The 12,337-nt window shown below is 41.5% G+C and overlaps 1 protein-coding gene across 1 annotated transcript in view; it reads right to left on the bottom strand.

The window, feature by feature from the left end:
* GARRE1 (granule associated Rac and RHOG effector 1) overlaps window positions 1–12,337 on the bottom strand; it is a gene marked incomplete at both ends in the record, with an annotated part of 76,810 nt that overhangs the window by 28,308 nt on the left and 36,165 nt on the right. Inside the window, 2 exons of the mRNA XM_080704389.1 lie at window positions 5,739–5,836; window positions 9,670–9,828. Of these exons, the coding sequence (XP_080560515.1) occupies window positions 5,739–5,836; window positions 9,670–9,828 (257 nt within the window). The remainder of the gene's footprint in view (window positions 1–5,738; window positions 5,837–9,669; window positions 9,829–12,337) is intronic.

Here is a 12,337-nt window from a genome sequence, read left to right as displayed (position 1 = left end):
AATCCCAGCATTTGGGAGGCTGAGACCGGAGGATCGCGGTTCGCGGACAACCTCAGCTACTTAGTGAGGCCCTCTGCAACTCTTTGAGACCCTTTTTCAAAATAAAGAATAAAAAATTGGGCAGGGGGTGTAGCTCAGAGGTCAAATGCCCCTGGGTTCCATCCCCAGAGCCACCAAAAAAAAAAAAAATAATAATAAATAAATAAAATAAATAAAATAAAATAAAAATAAAATGGGTCTGAGAGTATAGCCCGGAGGTACAAAGCCTCTGGGTTCCACCCCTAGTACCAAAAAAAAAAAAAAAAAAAAAAAAAAAAGTAACCTGATTGCACACCTAATTGAAGGTCTATACCTCCATGGCCTGGCATGGTAGTGCACACCTATAATACCAGTATTGAGAGGCTGAGACCGGAGGATCACAGATTCAAGACCAGTCTCAGCAATTTAGCAAGACCCTGTTTCAAAATAAAAAATAAATAGGGCTGGGGAGAGCTCAGAGGTAGAATTTACCTGGACTCAATCCCCACTAGCACATACATACACGTATCCTGATCAGCACAACTCTTGAGTTTCCCTTCCCACCAAACCACTCCAATTCCAACAGACTTCTCTAGTAAATAAATGATAACAACCGTCTACTCCAAAGCTTAAAATCATCCAGGATTGGTGGTGCACACTTATAATCCCAGCATTTGGGAGGCCGAGACAAGAGGATGGCAGTTTGACAACAGCCTCACAGCTACTGAGTGAGGTGCTTTGCAGTTCACTGAAACCTATTTCAAATAAAGAATAAAAAATAGGGCTGGGGGTGTAGCGCAGAGGTAAAAATGCCCCTGGGTTCTATTCCCAATACTGCAAAAAAAAAATTATCTTTAAGTTTTTCCCATCTTATATCTTACATCTAAGCCATTAGCAAATCCCAAGAGTTCACCTTCAAAATGTTTCTGAATCCAGGCACTCCTCGCTCTCTTATTACCACTCTACTCCAGGAAACTACCACCTCCTGTTTTAGGAACAAATTCTGGACTCTCTTCGCTCCTGTCCCTCCAAAGCTCATCCTATACATAGCAATCATAGAGCTTCCTACGGTAAAGGTCAGATCACATCATCCCCTACTTAAAACCCTTCAATGGCATCCCATCATGACTGAAATGAAATCTAAACTGTTTACCATGATCCTTAAGGCTCTCTGTGACCAGGTCGTCTAAGTAGGTTTGCCCACATCTGAGGACTTTGCTCTTGCTGCCTTTGCCTGGACTATTCTTCCTTGAGATCTTGGTATGGCGGATTGTTTCTTGGAAGACTGAGACAGAAGCATTGTAGTTTTGAGAACAGCCTCAGTAGGTCGTGAGACTCACCTACCTAATGAGAGCCTGTTTCAAAAATAAAAATAGGGCCAGGCATGGTGGTGCACGCTTGTAATCCCAGCGCTTGGGAGGCTGAGACAGGAGGATCCTGCAGGTTCAAAGCCAGCCTCAGCTACTTAGTGAGACCCTGTTTCCAAATAAAATATAAAATAGGTCTGGGAGTGTACCCCAGAGGTAGAAAGCTCCTGTGTTCCATCTCCAGTACCACACACACAAACACACACACACACACACACAAAAAAAAAACTTAACATTTTCAGTATTACCAAAGGCAGACAGTAGAGGGATCCTCTATAGGGTTGTTTTGTTTTGTTTTGTTCTCGTGGTACTAGGGATTGAATACAGGATCATTCAATCTCCAAGATACATCCCCAGCTCTATTTTTTATTTTGAAACAGGGGAGGGCCTCAATTAAATAGCTGAGGCTGGCCAGGAACCTGTGATCCTGTCTCATTCTCCTAAACAGTAGGATTACAAACATATGCCACCATGCCCGGTTTATAAGATCTTTTTTCATGAAAACACAGTGAATTACAAAGAAAGTAAATCAGAGGGAGAATTCTGGAAAAATACTGAAGTCTTAATCCTCTTAGTTCTAGGTGTTCATATTCACTCAACTATACAAAAGCTTAATGAAGGTTTTCCTAAGATAAGAATCCTGGTAATGTTTAATTTTTTTTCTTTCTTTTCTTTTTGGTACTGGATATTCTACCTCTGAGCTATATTCCCAGCCCTTTTTATTTTGAAATAGGGTCTCACTAAATTGCTAAGGCTGGCCTTGAACCTGAGACCCTCCTGTCTAGCCTCCCAACCAAGTACTGGCATTACAGGGTGCATGTGTGTGTGCGCGTTGACGTGCATTTACTGAAAATATTTTTCTTTTCTTTTCTTTTTTGCGTGCACCACCACCACGCCCGGCTATGGGAATATTTTTCAATGAAAGCAATTTCTTGCTTTGTTTTTAGTTTTGCAGTACTGGGAAATAAATCCTGGGAATATTTTTCAATGAAAATTTTTTCTTGTTGGTTTGTTTTTTATTTTTGCAGTATTGGGGATTATCCAAGGCCTAGCTGGGCATGGTGGCACATGATTCTAATCCCAGGATTTGGGAGGCTGAGACAGGAATATCACAGATTTGAAGTCAGCGCCAGCAATTTAGTGAGGCTTTCAGTAACCTAGTGAGACTCTGTTTCCAAATAAGAAATAAAACCAGTCTGGGAATATAGCTCAGAGGTAGACTGCCTCTGTGTTTGATCCTCAGTATAACAACAAAGGCCTAAACTAGCTGGGTGTGGTGGCACACGCTTGTAATCCCAGCATTTGGGAGGCTGAGTCAGGAGAATCCAGGTTCCCAAACAGCCTTAGCTACCTAGTGAGGCCCTTTGCAACTCAGTGAGACACTGTTTCAAAATAAAGAATAAAAAACAGGGCTGGGGTTTAGCTCTCAGGTAGAATGCACCTGAATTCAATCCCAGTACTTGGGGTGGGGGGGGAAGGAAAGAGAAAGAAACGAGACTGTTAGATGGTGAGGTCAGTCAAGAAGACTGTCTCTTGAGCTAGGCTTGGTGGCGCACACTTGTAATCCCAGCATTTGGGAGGCTGACACAGGAGGATCACGTTCATGGACAGCCTCAGCCATTTAGTGAGGCCCTTTGCAACTCAATGAGACCCTGTTTCAAAATAAAGAATAAAGCCAGGCATGGTAGAGCATGCTTGTAATCCCAGCACTTAGGAGGCTGAGACTGGAGGATCCCGGTTCGTGGACAGCCTCAGCTACTTAGTGAGGCCCTTCGCAACTCAGTAAGACCCTGTTTCAAAATAAAGAATAAAAAATTGGGCAGGGGGTGTAGCTAGGAGGCCAAATGCCTCTAGGTTCCATCTCCAGACCTGCAAAAAAAAAAAAAAAAAAAAAAAAAAAGAATTAAAAAATAGGACTTGGGGTATAGCACAGAAGTAGAATGTCCCTGGGTTCCATCCTAATACTGCAAAATATAAAAAATAAAATAATTAAAAAGACTTAAAAATAGGGCTTGGGGAGTACCTTGGAAGTATAATGCCCTTGGGTTCCATACCCTGTGATGAAAAAAAAATAGTGTCTCTGAGAATGTAAGTTTTTTTTTTTACTTCCTTTGGTACTAAGGATGGAATCCAGGGGCATTCTACCTCTGAGCTACACCCCTAGCCCTATTTTTTATTTTTTATTTTGAAACAGGGTCTCACTGAGTTGCAAAGGGCCTAAGTAGTAGCTGAGGCTGTCCAAGAAAAGAGATCCTCCTGTTTCAGCCTCCCAAATGCTGGGATTACAAGCATGCACCACCACACTGGCTCTATTTTTTATTTTTATTTTATTTTATTTTTTTGTGGTATTGGGGGTGGAATCCAGGGGTATTTTACCTCCGAGCTACACCTTTAGTCTGATTTTTTATTCTTTATTTGGCAACAGGGTCTCACTAAGTTGTGGAGGGCCTCACTAAGTAGCTAAGGATGGCGTGAAGCTGTGATCCTCCTGTCTCAGTCTCCCAAGTACTGGGATTACAAGAGTGCACCACCACGCCTGGCTTGTTTTTTTATTTTGAAACGGTCTCACTAAGTTGTGGAGCGCCTCACTAAGTAGCTGAGGCTGGCTGAAATCCTGCAATCCTCTCTCAGCCTCCCACGTACTGGAATTATAAGTGTGAGCCACCACAAACTGGCTTTGAACTTTTTTTTTTGGTAATACTGGGAATTGAAACTAGGGGCAGTCTACCTCTGAGTTACATCCCCAGCCCTATTGTTTATTCTTTATTTTGAAACAGGGTCACACCAAGTTGCAGAGGGCTCACTAAGTAGCTGAGGCTGTCCACAAACCTGGATCCTCCTGTCTCAGCCTCCCAAGTACTAAGATTACAAGCTTGCACCACCATGTCCGGCTAGCTGTGAACTTCTAATACTCTTGCCTCAGCCTCCTGAGTAGCTGGGATTCCAGATGCATGCGTCCATGGCTGGCTCTTGTCCATTTTCTAACTGATTTGTAGCTTTTTAATTTTTCCCCCAGTGTTTGGATCAAACACAGGGCTTTGAACATGTTAGGCAAGCATTCAATCATGGTGATACACACCTAGCCTCAGGAGTTTAAAAAAATTAAAAGATCAATCTTACACTGGGTGTGGTGGCACACACTTGTAATTCCCGCACTTGGGAGGCAGAGACAGGAGGATCATGCTGGTTTGAAGCCAGCCTTGCTGGCTTAAGAGACCCTGTTTCCAAATAAAAATAAAAAAATATAGCCGGGCGTGGTGGCGCACGCTTGTAATCCCTGCACTTGGGAGGCAGAGACAGGTGGATCGCGGAGGTTCGAAGCCAGCCGCGCGTGCTGGCTTAGGAGACCCTGTTTCCAAATAAAAATGTAAAAATAGGTCTGGGAGTGTAGCCCGGAGGTAGAAGGGCTTCCAGGAACCCCAGTACCACCAAAATAAATAAATAAATATATATATATATGCAGTGTAGCCCAGAGGTAGAAGGGTTTCCCCAGTTACACCAAAAACAAACAAACAAACAAACAAACAAAAAAACAAAAAATCAAACAACAACAACAACAACAACAAAAAACAATCTTTTCCTGCTGGGCATGATAGTGTATGCCTCTAATCCCAGCTACTTGGGAGACTGAGGCAGGAGGATAGTAATTTCAAAGCCAGCCTGGGAAATTTAGCAAGATTCTGTTTAAAAATATAACACATACAAACATAATAATAAATATATACAAGCCTGGCATAGTGGCACATGCCTTTAATCCCAGTACTTGGAAGGCTGAAACAGGAGAAATGCAGATTTAAGACTAGCCTCAGAAATTTAGCAAGACCTTGTTTAGGAAATATAAAAAGTACTAGATGTATAATGCCCCTGAGTTCCATCCCTAGTATCCCCCCCAAATATAAATGTGTGTATACAGACACACACACTCACACACTGAGTTTGTAATGACATGATCCTAAGACAATCAAGGTTATAGCTGGGATAAAAAGAGGAGAAAGAATTCTATGTTTTCGGTTCAGCATTAGAGAAATAATGAGTAACTTGGAGAAAATTAAATACAAAGTTTAAATGCTATGGACTCAGCAATAAAGATAATGCTGTTCATTACGATCCAAAGGTATTGACATTTTAGTTGCATTATGGTTAATGAGGCTTTTTTTTTCAGATATCTCAGTCTCCTTATCATAAACCAACAATCATGACATATGCCACTAACATACCATTGCTGCCCATAAACCCACACTTGTAGCAAGACCTGCTATGTCATCAGGCATAGAGTTTGTTAAAATTAAATAATAATTTCAAAAATGTGCAATCTTCAAACAGAGCTTAAGCTTCTGTTAAGAGTTAAGTTACCATGTGGATGGGACTTGAACCACGATTCTGGAGCCTTCTAAACTGATTTGGGGGGCGTAGGCTTCTTTATTTTCAATCTGTGCTGTGTCAACTACCACCTAAGGGGGGGGAAAAAAAAGACCAGGTTTCAGAGAGAAAAACGGATTGCAAACATATCCAAATACATGAGTCTACCAATGATGAGTGAGTCTGGATTTAACTATTTCCTTGGTAGGGCAGCTATGCTAAGCTAGTCAGGGGCCCCAAGGCAAGTAGCTAGGCAAGGTGGTTCATTTCTGTAATCTACCTACTCGTTAGGCTAAGGCAAGAGTATTTCCAAGTTTAAGGTCAGCCTTGGCAACTTAGTGAAATCTTATCTAAAATATAAAAAAAAACATTAAAAGGGCTGGGGGTGTCTCTCAGTGGTAGAGATAGATGGCTTACCTAGTATGTGCAAGGCTCTGGGTTCAATTCCCAGCGCCTCACCCAAATAAAAGACAAAGGCATGTTATAAAGATGACTGAATATAGTAACCTCATTAAATAGAAACCAAATTCTACTTGTGGGATTTACTAAATTTTTCAAGCACCACCAGAATTTTTTCACACTATAAATATGAACTTGGGCAGGGAACAGTGGCACACACTTATAATCCCAGCATTTGGGAGGCTGAGACAGGAGGATCGCGGTTTACAGACAGCCTCAGCTACTACTTAGTGAGGCTCTTTGCAACTCAGTGAGACTCTGTTTCAAAATAAAGAATAAAAAATTAGGGCTGGGGGTGTAGCTTGGAGGTAGAATGCCCCTGGGTTCCATCCCCAGTACCACAAATAATAATAATAATAATAATAATAATAATAATAATAACAACAACAACAACAACAACAACAACAATAATAAAAAATATGAACTTGGAATTATTGTTTCCTTTATCCTAGTATTTTTATTTTTAATTGGTGCATTGTAATTGTTTCTATTTATTTATTTTACTTATTAATTGATAAACTTGTTTGTTTATTTATTTATTTATTTATTTATTTATTTATTTAGCAGTCCTGGGGATGAAACCCAGGGGCATTCTACCAACGAGCGATACCCTTAGACGTATTTTTTATTCTTTATTTTGAGAAAGGGTCTCGCTGAGTTGCAAAGGGCATCACTAAGTATCTGAGGCTGTCCACGAACTGTGATCCTCCTGTCTCAGCCTCCAAAATGCTGGGATTACAAGCGTACACCATGCCTGGCTTGGTGCATTGTAATTTTATTGAGATTCATAGTTTCTTAGACTTTTCTATTCTATGTACTTGAAAAAAAGTAAAAAGGCCATTAAAAGTTGAACCAAAGCTTCAGAAAAGCCCATTTGTAATGACTACACACAAGCCAGAAGTGAATAAAACTTTTTTGGGGGGTGTTGGGGATTGAACCCAGGGTCTACCTTTGAGTTACATTTCACAACACTATTTTGCTTTTTAATTTGAAACAGGGTCTCACTAAGTTGCTGAGGGCTTAAGTTGTTGAGGCTAGCCACAAAACTGCAATCCTCCTGTTTCGGACTCTTAAGTACTGGAATTTGAAGCATTCACCACCATGCTTACCTCATTCCAGTTCTATTTTATTCTTTATTCTGAAACAGGGTCTCACTAAGTTGCTGAAAGCCTCACTAGGTTGCCAAGGCTGGCTGTGAACACACAAGTCTCCTGTCTCAGGCTCGCAAGTACTGGGATTAGAAGCATATACCACGATACCCAGTCCAACTCTTCTGTCAACGATTTCCTCTTAGTATTATGAAACAGGGTTTCCCTAAATTGCTGAGGTTGGCCGCGAACCTGCAATCCTCTATTCTCAACCTCCCAATTCTGGGATTAAAGGCATGCACCACCCTGACCATCTTAGAGGATTGTCTTTAATACTACACAGATAATACAGTATCCCATGTAATATAGATTTTGACAAAGTAAATATATTTTCAGATAACAATTTTACAAAACAATGATAAAACACTTTAAAACCAAATCCATAATATTGCAGAAGGGGGAGACATTGTGCAAGCTGTTTATCATGATTCCAAATTAAAGCCATCATATGACATCAGTTTTCAATGCAGAGTTCCCACACTGGTCTATTTGGAAACACTTCCTGTCCAAGAACCAGTCTTTGTTGCACAAGACAGGTGTTTCCTCTCCTTCTACCACCAGAACCATGGTTTAAAGGTTCTTTGTCAGTTACATAAAATGGTGCCCTGCAATCAGGGAATGGGGAACTAGGAAGACGTCTTTTTTTGTCTCAGTAAGTTGCTGAGGCTGGTGTTTTTTTTTTTTTTTTTTTTTTTTTTTTGGTAGTACTGGAGATGGAAGCCAGGAGCTTTCTACCCTAGGCTATACTCCCAGATCTATTTTTTTAAATATATATTTTATTGCTGGGCGTGGTGGCACACACTTGTAATCCCCGTGCTTGGGAGGTGAAGACAGGAGGATCGCGCTGGTTCAGAGCCAGCCTCACTGGTTTAAGAGACCCTGTTTCCCCATAAAAAAGTTAAAAAATAGGTCTGGGAGTGTAGCCCGTGGGAGTGTATCCCAGAGGTAGAAGGGCTTCCAGGAACCCCAGTACCACCAAAAAGTAAAAAAATAATAAATAAATAAAAATAAATGTATATTTTACTTGGAAACGGTCTCACTAAGTTGCTGAGAGCCTCACTAACTAGCTGAGGCTGGCTTCGAAACTACACAATCCTGTCTCAGCCTCCCGAGTGCTGGGATGACAAGCGTGCACCACCACGCCTGGCTCTGAGGCTGTTCTTGAAGCTGCACGCCTCCTTGTCTCAGATCCCCAAGTACTGGGATTACAGGTGTGTGCCATCATGCCCTGCAGACTTTTTCTTTTCCTTCCTTTTTTTTAATGGCACTGGGGATTGAACTCAAAGACTATACCTCCAGACCTATTCTTATTTTTATGTCTAGTTTTCCTACAATATCATTTTGCAACTATGTTCCCTGAAAAAACATATCAATCTATGTAAGGAAAGAAAGACTTTTATTTTTTTAAATGATGGGCTCTGAAACCAGGGCCTCATACATACTTAGATAAGAGCTATATCCCCGGCCCAAGAATGACTTTGTAATACTGCTCTTCCTTTACCTTTTTCACCTGGTCTAAATTCTACAGCACTGAGGAACTTTGAAAATCATTCAATATCTGATCACGGTTCGCGAAGAGCCTCAGCTACTTAGTGAGGCCCTCTGTAAACCAGTGAGACCCGGTTTCAAAATAAAAGAATAAAAATTAGGGCAAGGGGTGTAGCTCGGAGATTGAATGCCCCTGGGTTCCATCCACAGACCCGCAAAAATGTCCCTGGGTTCCATCCCCAGTACCACCAAAAAAAAAAAAAAAAAAAAAAAAAAAATTGACTTCCTTTAGAGCTGGGCATGGTGGCACATGCTTTTAATCCCAGCATTTGGGAGGCTGAGATCAGAGGATCGCAGTTCGCGGACAGCCTCAGCTACTATTTAGTGAGGCCCTCTGCAACTCAGTGAGACCCGGTTTCAAAATAAAGAATAAAAAATAGGCCAGGGGGTTATAGCTCGGAGGTCAAATGCCCCTGGGTTCCATCCCCAGACCCGCAAAAAATAAAAAAAATTAAAAATTAAAAAAAAGAAAATCATTCAATATGTTCACATATGTGCCTGCACCACATTCCTGCATGCTTGAAATATCTTTTTTCTCAGCCGGGCGTGGTGGCGCACGCTTGTAATCCCCGCGCTTGGGAGGTGGAGACAGGAGGATCGCGCAGGTTCGAAGCCAGCCGTGCTGGCGTAAGAGACCCTGTTTCAAAAATATAAAATAGGTCTGGGAGTGTAGCCCGGAGGAAGGAGGGCTTCCAGGAACCCCAGTACCACCAAAAAAAAAAAAAAAGGAAATATCTTTTTTCTCTCTTTCATCCATCACACATACTTACCAGTCCAGCTTGGCCAAATAGTAGCTGCACAGCAGTCTTGCAGGCACCCCGCCATGTGGACGGGCACACCTGGTTTAGTACTTCAGTCACAGGAAAATCATCCCTGGGTGTGATTCCATTATAGCAGCCTGCTTCCTTGATCAACTGTAACATCGCATGCTACAGAGTGACAAGAAGAGTTTATAGCTCAAAACAACGTCAAGCAAGGCTCTAAAATGTGCAGAAATGCATTTATATAATCATCTTCAAAAGAAAAGCAATCTAAGTACACTCAAATCAAGCCATTGGAGTATCTTACTACCATTTGTCACCTTCAGAGATTTTTTTCACCCCTACAGTGAGTAGCTAGTTATGGATATGCATGCAATTATATACACCTGTAATTTCTATACTAGCACAAAATAAAGCATTATTTAGTAATCTTGTGTTGTAAGCTAGATGAGGATTTTGGAAATCCTGAATCCTTCCTAATAAGGAAAAATAAATCTGATAAAAAGTAAATACCAATCAAAACCTCAGCTTTATTTTGGATGATCAAGTGATCAGATATGCAGGCTCTAGAAACAAACTGCATGTACTCAAATTCCAGGTCTACTACTTTCTTTCTTTCTTTCTTTCTTTTTTTTTTTTTTTTTTGTGGTACTAGAGATGGAACCCAAGGGCATTCTACCTCTGAGCTAAACCCTCAGCTCCATTTTTTATTCGTTATTTTGAAACGGTCTCACTGAGTTGTGAAGGGCCTCGCTAGGCAGCTGGGGTTGCCCATGAAACATAATCCTCCTGTCTCAGCCTCCCGAATGCTGAGATTACAAGCATGTGTCACCACGCCCGGCCAGCTCTACTACTTTCTAGCTGTGTGACTTTGGACCTCAGTTCTCCTTTCTGTAAAATAGGGGAAAGGAGCCTTAAGGGAAACAATGAGAGTGAAGCATAAAGCCTGGTACCATAATACTCCACAAATGGCCACCATAACTGCATTATTATAAGACTTCTTCTTTTACTTAATTCTCAAAGACAACAAGAAGCATTAATCACAGACGCTATTTTACAGTAGACTTTTATTTTATCTTTTTGGATATTGTATATTGGGGATTAAGCCTGGGGTGTTCTGCCTTCGAGCTACACCCCAGCCCATTTTTTTGCTGTTGCTGTTTTGTGGTACTCAGGATTGAACCCAGGGGCATTCTACCTTAAGAGTATACCCCGAGACCTATTTTATTTTGAAACAGTCTCGTTAGGTTAATGCGCCTTACCACTTGTTGAGGCTATCCTCAAACCTGCGATCCTCTGGTCTCAGCCTCCTAAGTACTGGGATTACAGGCATGTACCACCACGCTTGGCTTTTTTTTGTTTTGAAACAGGGTCTTACTAAGGTGAGAAAGGTCTCATTAAATCGTTGAGACTGGTCTCAAACCTGCAACTCCCTGTCTCAGTCTCCCAAATACTGGGATTACAGGTGTGAGCCACTATACCCAGATTATTATTATTATTATTTTTTGTGGTACTGGGGGTGGAACCCAGAGGCTTTCTACCTCCGGGCTATACTCCCAGCCCTATTTTATATTTTATTTTGAAACTAAGTTGCTGAAAGCCTCACTAAGTAGCCGAGGCTGGCTTCGAACCTGCACGATCCTCCTGTCTCAACCTCCCAAACACAGGGATTACAAGTGTGCGCCACCACGCCCGGCTAGATTATTTTTTATTTTAAAACAGAGTCTAGCCAGGTGTGGTGGCGCATGCTTGTAATCCCAGCATTCGGGAGGCTGAGATCAGAGGCTTGTGGTTCACGGACAGCCTCAGCTGCTTAGTAAGGCCCTCCGCAACTCAGTGAGACCCTGTTTCAAAATAAATAATAAAAAATTGGGCAGGGGGTGTAGCTCAGAGGTCAAATGCCCCTGGGTTCCATCCCCAGACCTGCAAAAATAAATAAATAAATAAATAAATAAATAAATAAATAAATAAGGACTGAAGATAGCTGGGTATGGTGGCGCATGCTTTTAATCCCAGCATTTGGGAGGCTGAGACAGAAGGATTGAAGTTCGCAGACAGCCTCAGCTACTTAGTGAAACCCTTTGCAACTCAGTGAGACCCTGTTTCAAAATAATAAAAAATATGGCTGGGGATGTTACTTGGAGGTAGAATGTCCGTAGGTTCCATCTCCAGTACCACCAGACCAAAAAAAAAAAAAAAAAAAAAAAAGACTGATGATGTAGCTCTGAGGTACAATGCCCATGGGTTCAATCCCCAGTATCAAAAATAAAATATATAAATAAATAAATAAATAGTCATTAACTGCCCGGGATGGTGGTACACACTTGTAGTCCCAGTACTTGGGAGGCAGAGACAGGAGGACCCCAGGTTTGCTGTCACCCTCCATAACTTTGTGACACCCTATTTCAAAATAAAGAATAAAAAGTACTGGGATATAGGTGTGGTGTTGCACACTTGTAATCCCAGCATTTGGGAGGCTGAGACAGAAGGAACTCGATTCGCAGACAGCCTCAGCTACTATTTAGTGAGGACCTTTGCAACTCAGTGAGACCCTGTTTCAAATAAAGAATAAATAAATAAATTTCATCCTCAGTACAAAAAAAAAAGTCACCGAAGGGTTGGGGGTGTAGATCAGTGGTAGAGCACTAGCATAGCATGTGCAAGGCCCTTGGCTCAT

Source organism: Muscardinus avellanarius (genome assembly GCF_963383645.1).
Source record: "Muscardinus avellanarius genome assembly, chromosome: 10".
Classification (NCBI taxonomy): domain Eukaryota; kingdom Metazoa; phylum Chordata; class Mammalia; order Rodentia; family Gliridae; genus Muscardinus; species Muscardinus avellanarius.
This window is presented reverse-complemented; position numbering and strand designations above follow the sequence as displayed.